At 39.5% G+C, this 8832-nt stretch overlaps 1 protein-coding gene across 1 annotated transcript; it reads right to left on the bottom strand.

Moving 5' to 3' along the window:
* Window positions 1-1381: 1381 nt before the first annotated feature.
* Window positions 1382-8832, bottom strand: LOC149829455 (putative E3 ubiquitin-protein ligase SINA-like 6). Its single transcript, XM_090015542.1, has 2 exons — window positions 8319-8832; window positions 1382-2242 (listed from the first exon to the last, which is right to left on the bottom strand). The coding sequence occupies exons 1-2, from the start codon at window positions 8577-8579 to the stop codon at window positions 1583-1585; spliced, it is 921 nt and encodes a 306-aa protein (XP_089871668.1). The 5' UTR covers window positions 8580-8832; the 3' UTR covers window positions 1382-1582.

The following is an 8832-nucleotide window of genomic DNA, read 5'->3' as shown; positions in this document are numbered from 1 at the left end:
GGATTTCATTTCGTTCACAGCAAAACCACTAAACATTTTAAAGGAAAATATAAAAGATAACCTAAACTGCAGAAGAAAATGGAACTTAAATACAAAAAACAAATTCATCGTGTCACACTAACACCGAAGGTCTTGCTATTGCTTCTGTTTCCTATCATGCAGCATTAACCGCTCAAATGAGCCAATCAACAGTCCCCCCGTGATATGTAATAAACTAGAGGCCTTGAAAAGATTCTTGTTCATTATAAGTTTTAAAGAAGCACAGTACAAACAGATCATGCAGAAGGTTCCAGAAAAAGTGAAGGAACCATCACCGAAGATGACAGTTCACTTTTCTTGTATGACATAATACTGAGCCAAGTTATGGTGAAATCACAAAAGAATGAACCTGTACCATTATACATATATAGAAAGAAGAAGAAACTAACTGATCTTCTCAAAAGACAGATATATTCTAAACAATCATATGTTATAATAGAAGTTTAGGAAAAATTCAATTAAGAGATCAAGCATATACAGTATCAGCTAGATTATAACCGGCCTTACCTGGACATATAGAAAATAATTATTGCTAGGGACCAAAAAAAAAGTTGGAGAATAAAAAGAAAGGAGATGTGATTCGCTAAGTATAAGTGTCGATGTTAGATATAGGTTTGAAATGTCGCATACCTCAAGTTTTTAAAAGTAATACACATGAACATGGTCATGCATATGTGATTTTTTTTCTTTTTGAAGTCTTTTTTTTAGTGAACTGCTTTTGAAGTCAAAAAGGGGAGGAGAGAGAAAAAGATAGGTGTATAGACAGAGAGAAGAAATAACTTAAAAAAAGCATGAAAAGAAATAAAGATATAAATAAATCTTTGCAGCTTAGATGGAAAATTACTGAGCTCTTTTAAAGAATAGACTTGAAGCTAGTTGATGTTAGAGATCCCCACAGCTCACTATATAGACGATAATTGAGAGAAGAAAAATATAATTTATATACTAAGAAACATCATCCTTCCATACACCATAAATGGAGTTCCAACATTTGACATTCCCTATTAATATGACCAACCATGCCCAACACTTGGTTGGAAGAAGCCAATGGCAAGCAATTTTACAAATGTAAGACACAGATGGACACTAATACGTTGGACATCTGGTAATTCAAGTAACATAGACTATAACATGACATAACATCACCACCAGCAGCAGAAGCAGCCAAATTAATGCTTTGTTAGCCTACTACAGGACAATCACGACATATCCCCATCGACAATAAGAGAAAATTCAAGTTGGTAGCCTCCCCCTGCTGCTACATTCTTCCCAAAGATACAACAGTCCAAGGCTCTCTATTCCATTTCCAATGGCCAAGTCTGCCAATTAGACTACCAACATCCCAAGAGCACTACCATAATTCTATTAAAAGAGCATGAAAAACCATGTATTTTATTGTCATATACAACATATACAGATACCAACTATTGACAGGCAACAACTTCCCACACCAGATTTTACATATTGAAACAGTTCCAACCATACAACAAACACAAAACCTCCAATACAAACAAGAATTGGGGTCAGATACCCCTGAATTGCATCATTTATTGGAATCATCTGATACACCATATATACAAATCTCCAACTTGAATTGTCCATCACACAAATAAACATCATGCGGGATGAGGAGAAAATCCTGAGGTGGAACATCCAATACCTGTTTCATTCTCTTTGTAAAAGACTGTAATCTAAGGCTTCTTTCCCCACACCGAATGGCCAAGTCGTATGCAAAATCAGATTTTGGACAACTTGGACTGATTAAGGTCACTGACACAGCATTTCCTAAGGGGTCTGGTCTGTTATTGACAAGAAAGAGGAGACCATCGTCTCCATGTAGGACAAGGAATTCTTCAGTTTTATCCATTGTAAAAGTAACAGGATTGTTATATCTGAAACATCTTGTAGAAACTAAATGAACACTGATGAGATGAAATGACATTTGTTTGGAGGAACCACAAAAGGTGCAGTTCAAAATGGGGCAGATGTAGGGTGCATAAATGCACAAATCCTCGTGCTTTGTTTTATCTGCATAACTTATGGACTTCAAACATCCATAGTGTGCATGGCGGCATCTAGTTCTAATGGATTCAACAACTTTCTCCATAGCAAGACAGCGGCAGATACCAATGAACTGAGAACAAGAGTGACACTTCTTGAGCTTCAAGCAGCACGAGGAGCAGGCAATATGTCCATTCCAACACTGAGTTCAAAGACATCAGCTAAGCAAGAATGCTTGCACTATAGACGAACATAAGCAACATATATACACCATCTCTCAAGCAATGTCACAAGGAATGTTGAACAAGCCACATGTCTAGGAGATACAACACAAGATGGTGACACAAGGCGTGACACACCATAACATGCTTTAACAACTTTATTTGTATTTTATCATTTTATGGTTCTTATTGGTTTTTTAAAATAATTGAGTTTAATCCTTAGTTGAAAATATCATATAATATACTTTTCATAAATCAAATATATATTACTTAAAATGCATGTCTTCATATCCAATTTTTCATAAAAGTCAACTATTGATGTCCCATGTCCATACCATATCCATATCCATGTGAATAGCTTCCAAGTAAGCTACCTGGATATAAACACAGTACTGAAAAGGCAAGAATATGAGTAACTATAAGCTTATGTGCTCAGTCGGTTAGATTACAAATTTGCAAGAGCAGCATCATATGTTTCAACTGTTTTGAGAATTCAGGCCCTGTGTTGAAGGTGCATCAGAATAAGATGAAAGCTTATTCAATTTTTTTTCGGAGGTCACGATCCTTCAAAACTTACAAATACTTAAAACTCACACACACAATATTGGCCCTCTTACTTTTCTCTGGTAGGATTCCTATAACCAAAAGGAATGTAACTCTTAACAATATTGGTGTTAACTGGTTCACCTCAATTTTATACCCTTAACATACAACACCTCCACAATGGACATTTTAGTAATTTTATAGATAATAAATGAAACACCTTCCAACTGTATTTTAAAAATGCATGGGATCTTGTCCATACATTTCGAAAGCTCATAAAAGCACAATTATGCGTCAAATGACTCATTTTTAAGCTGTCAGGGTTGTAAATTTGTGGTGACTGATGAACCGTCGATTTCCACAAACGGTGATGAACATTAACAAGTTCACCATGAATTTATGCCCTAATAAGATAAAATATGGCATGGTGATTAATTGCATAAATTGACACCACAGGGCATTTTGAAGCTAATAGTTTCAAAATATCCCTTATTATCCAATACAATAATTAAAAGAAAAATATTCAGATATTTTCAAAACATTGCCTACTTAAAAACATCATGATGGATAGAAGTTATCTTAGAAGCATTCCCTCACGATTTTTCTATTTGTGCCGGTGGTTGTATGGTGGAAGGTTTGTAGATAAAATCAGAACAGAGCACATAAATGCTTCATTGGCAACTTGCGGAGATTTGAAGTTGGATAGGCTTATATCATTGGAGGTAGTAGATTCAAGCAGTGGAGTATAGTCAGCAACTTAAGAGGATTTTTATAATTTAATGTATTTCAGTTTTTGAAGGTGTGACCTCTAATTCAGATACTGACAATCTTGAAGAGCTGTTTGCAAAAGTAAAATGCGACAAAAAGGTATCACAGTTTGATGTAAGACTGTTGAACCATTATTCAATCTGGACTTATTTGTTCCATTGATACTGAGCAACTTTAACCCATTTTCCAACGTCCAAATAAGCAAAGCGGCATATGTGTGTGAGAGTGTGTGTTTGGGGGGGAGTTGGCATGATCTTAATTTTGTAATCTTGGATGTAGAGGACAAATACACAACCAAATATAAACTATGGTAAGGCCATATAGTCATTTTAACATCATCCTGACAGGATGAATGCTGGTTTGCCAATTTCCTCCCTTCTCATGGACAATACCAGCATATGAATGCCTTGCTGAAGAGATAAGCAAACACATAGATGGATACACTTCAGTCAGACAGATTGACAAGTTAATATACACAACAAAATTTCCAGTTAGGCTGGAAATGAATAAGGATGTAAAATTGTGGTGGTGACTCATTTCCAGCCAGCTTCTTCCTTGGTCCCAATATGAACAGTTAAGTTGTATGCATGTGTAGGAGAGAGAGAGAGAGTGTGTGTGTAACGCTCCCCCCCATCGTGGGGGGGTTACGGAAGGAGATGGGGACGACGCCCCTTCCTCTCCCACGAAGAAGATCGTGGGAGAGGAAGCGGGCTGCCCCCAGTTAATGAAGAAGGAGGGAGGGGGTAACCGACCAACCCCCATGGCTATAAAAGCCATGGGGGGCCTCCTCTCATTTCCCTATTCAATCACCAGAGGAACAAAGAGGGAGCGTGAAGGGAGAATCGGGAGGAGGTGTTGCAGTCGTCACTGGTCGCCGTCAGGTAAGCCTCTCCCTCTCGTTGGTTGTCTAAATACGGGGGTCGTCGGCAACCTCACAGTTGCCGGTGAGTTGCAACAAAACAGGGACAGGGAGAACCCTGTCCTGCCTTGCAATAGAAGAAGGAGAACGACAGAGGGGTTTCCCCTCTGTTGTTGCCTCTCGTTGGTGACAAAAATGGGGAGGGGAGGATCGGCTGTCGCAAGGAGGCTGTATGTCCGATCGCCGCCCTCATCACCACATGCACCGGCCCATCTGCAGAAGCTGCAACAGTTCGACAACAATGGTGTTGCCAGAACTATTGCAGAATTTATATAGGGCAAAATCGGTCTGCATTTTCTGCAGACTGAGTCGGCCATATTGCTCGGTTTGAGCATGACCGGATCGAGCCAGATCAATGCAAACCGAACCAGGGTCTGAGTACTTTGACAGACCGACTCGGTCTTAACGAACCGAATCGGGTCTATATACCGTGACAGACCGTCTCAGTCTATTCGGATCAAGTCGGGTCCTGATTAGTAAGCAGACGGAGTCGGGTTTGTAATGGGGGATCGATTCGGTCCAAACCAAAGGTGGACCCAATATGGGTCAGACCGACTAAGTCTAGACCGAGACAAATAGGATGCGTGTGCGATTGATTCATCGAGTACGGTGGAAAAATCGAAGTAGCGAAGACTCGATTTTTCTATTACAAATTGGATTCAGGTTTGGATCTCAGTTTGGACCCAAAACTCAAAAGGGATTCGATTAGACGACCTGGTTTAGATCCAGACAACCCCTTTTTAAGCAGGTTTGGATCAAGAATACTGAATCCATGATCCAAATCATAGTTGAGTTGAGGACCTGAGTGGTCAAATTTTATTATGTGTGTGGATCTTAAAGTAACATGAAGTAAAGATGACATAGAGGTCATTGAAAGAGCAAAAAGACTATTTTGCCCTTGATATGCCTACAAAATATACAAGGCATAGCTAAGTACCCGAAGTCAGATCCATGTGATTCTTGAATCCATGGATTCTACTGCTTGGGTAGAGTCTATTAGTAGGGGATGTGTGAACAAACTCTGAAAGAATGGAGTCAGAGTTTGACAATTAAGTTTAAGGGTGTTTTGGTAATTTTGATGATACGATGTATTCGTTGTTTTCAGATCAAGGGTTGCAATTGGAATTTAAGCGTTCCAGGTAAGTGAACATTTGCAAATTCCTCTTTAGTTGATTAAAACACATGCTAATTAGTTTAGGCATCTTTATATATGATTTCATGTGGTTCAAGTATGATAGTTTTGTTTATTGTAAAGAAACACTGTTTTGCATGCCTAGGAATCTATAAAGTTCAAGTGTGATGCTTAAAACTGATCATGCATATTTTCTAAGTTATAAAATAAAAGTGGCATGACATGATTGCATATATGAGATTGATGTGTTATGTGAAAATTGAGGGTAGAGTTCCAAAGTCTCAGGGTAGGTATTACCTTGGGAAATGTCACGCTTATGCCTTGGGAGGGGCATTGTAAGTGTTATGAATTAATCTGTGGTGGGTTGTCATCCTTAACAGTTCAGACATGTAAACATGTATTAAAAGTAATTAGTGGATATACATTGAGGATTGTATAACGCACTAAATTCAAGATGTGAATGTTGAGTAAAAGTTGTCTATAGGATGACCACCCGGTGTGTGATGGGAACTCTACTAGGAGGCATGGTCTAGGGTAATGTTGAGGTGTGTACCTCGTGAGTAGCCTGAGAATATCTCAGACGTTTCTAGGTGACCCTTAGGGGTTAAAACATTGCCCACTAGACACATGTAGGACGTAGCATGAACCACAAAAGCTTGGGGGCAGGTATAGATCTTTGAGACACCTTGGGGGCAGGTATAGATCCTTGAGACACCTTGGGATCAGGTATAGCTCCTTGAGACACCTTGGGGGCAGGTATAGCCACCCTGGCTCTTCGGCTAGCTATCGTTTGAGTCCCTTCGCTCCCGGCTTGCAACCGACGAGCTGCTGCAGCACCTATGTCCGTAGTCTGGGCCGATTTGGACTACGTTGTTTGTGAGTGATTCATAAGTCTGGTCAACATTGTAGACTCTGAGTTGTCTACATGGGTTGATACGCCCGAGGAGGCTATGTCCAGAATAGCCGATTAGAGTAGAAGAGGTGTTTGAAAATGAAAATAAAGATGCGGTAAAGAGGGTAAAACTCATAACTAACATGTGTGCATAAGTAGCAAACTAAACTAAGACAAGGAGCTTAGAGCTCACTATAGTTGCAACGGTCGTGTCTATTTTTAAATGGAATCTTACTGGATTGTAGACTCACCCCCTTCTTTTGGTTGCAACTGTAGGTTCAGGGACTGTTGTCATCACTCACAGGACTTAGTACGACTCTGCCACATCAGAAGTATGATTTTCCTTTACTTTTTATTCTGCTTTTGTCTTTGGATGGTTATGATATTGTAAATGGATGTATGGACCTTCAAGTATTGAATAAAAAAAAATGCACGATTTTTGAGCTATTTTTGAGATTATTGAGTAATTTCCCTCTGGAAACTAACGTCCACGAACCCGGGCTCGAGAGGCCCCGGATCGGGTCGTTACAGAGAGAGAGAGAGAGAGAGAGAGAGAGAGAGAGAGAGAGAGAGATTAGCTATATCTTGAGTTTCCAATTTCCGGTCTGCATATTATTTCTTTGATTTGAAATCTTAGTTTATATCCAGTATATGAATCTGGTCTCCTATTTTCCCTAATAGTACGTTAAAATTTTGTAGTTTTCAGTTACTGTTGAGTTTCCAATTTCTTGTCTGCATATTGTTTCAGTAAGTGGACCGTAACTTAAAATTCAGATTGTACTTTAAAGTATGATTCTGATCTCCTATTTCTCTTAGTTTGCAACATTAGAATTCTATATTTTTTTTCTGGGTTTCCTAAATTACAATTTAAAGTTGTCACTTACTGCTACTCCATTCCACTAAACAAAAAATTCATCAACTTGATTCAAAAGTTAAACAAATTATGGAATATCACTAACTTGATTTGGCTGGTGCTTCTAACCTAAGGGTTCAGATTTGAACAAACTAGACAATCTTAACACGCCATACATAGGTGCCACCACCATTGTTGTTTTTAGAGTCTGTTCAGAAGTAATTTTCACATCCACTCAAGCATAAATTGAAGGTTGAAAGATCAATCTTAAAATGATAAAGAAAAACATATACGAACTGGTAGTATGACTAAAACCTCGTCCTTGATTTTCAAGATTTTTGTTAACGACTAATTGTTCTAGTTCAGAGAGCCTATGCATAGAATGACACGGAAGCATGACATGCACCCTGGAATTGAAAAATTCAGGTGCATCCTTATAAAAATTCTCATTTTGGAACAGAAAATTTGAAAGAACAAACATCAAATTGGAAAATCTCAAGTGATTTGGTAATATATAGCCAAAATCCTCTCTAGTCGTCATGTATCAATTGGACCTCTGCTAGCAAATTGTGCACTCTAGCAATTGCCTAGTTTCAGCAGAACAAAGACAGCAGCTACTACGTAACCTGGTTTCCCCACAACCCCCTACTGTGTGTAGAATGATCCATGGTAATTTTAGGACAAATTTCCATTGAAGTTTATATCACATTCCATTTAAACACCCCCCACAAAAAAAGAAGGAAAAAACTAGGTTTTCCTTTTTTTTTGTGGATAGGTAGAAACTGGGTATTGATAATTACGCAATAGATAGACACAACCAAGATAAGATTGGAGGGCAACAGTATTGCGACAATTTCCACTTTCCTTATAAATCGAAAATCAGATAATTCCGACTAACATAATCAAGAGTCCTTCTTTCAACCGAAAGGGAGAGTAAGTAAAGAGGAGACCTGGTAAATGGGTGGGAACAAAGGTTCCATGCAGATGGGGCAATCGAGGAGGTCGGGGTCTATGGTGACGGAGATGAATCTGCTTCCCCTTCTCCCCTCATCCGCTTCGTCTTCCCCTACATCGTCTTCGTCGTAGTCGCGATCGACCGATTCCGGTGCACTCGACCTCCTCGTCCTCGGGCGCTTCCTCTGGGGGCTTCTGCTGTTGGTGCTGGTGCTCGGACCTTCTTCGTCGGTGTCGTTTGCGGAGAACTTGGTCATGCTATATGTTGCTGCTGCTTCACCTTCACCCTTCGGATCTTTCGAATGCACACCAACAATTCAGACTTTTGTAAAGGGGAAATATGGCCAAACCGCCAATCCAAGTCCACAAGGAGGAGAGGGGAATCTCCACCCTACTGACTCACACGCGTTGTCCATAATCCATATGCTGCTTCTCGCTTTTGCGAAGCGTCAGCACCCACACGGCCTTGTCCAAAGGAACCGTCCGCCATGAAGCTAGTCTACCTGTAAA

This window comes from Nuphar pumila, chromosome 8, assembly GCF_984573655.1.
Source record: "Nuphar pumila chromosome 8, dmNupPumi1.hap1.1, whole genome shotgun sequence".
In the NCBI taxonomy this organism is placed as follows: Eukaryota; Viridiplantae; Streptophyta; class Magnoliopsida; order Nymphaeales; family Nymphaeaceae; genus Nuphar; species Nuphar pumila.
Note: the sequence above shows the minus strand (reverse complement) of the source record. Positions and strands in the feature narration are given on the sequence as shown.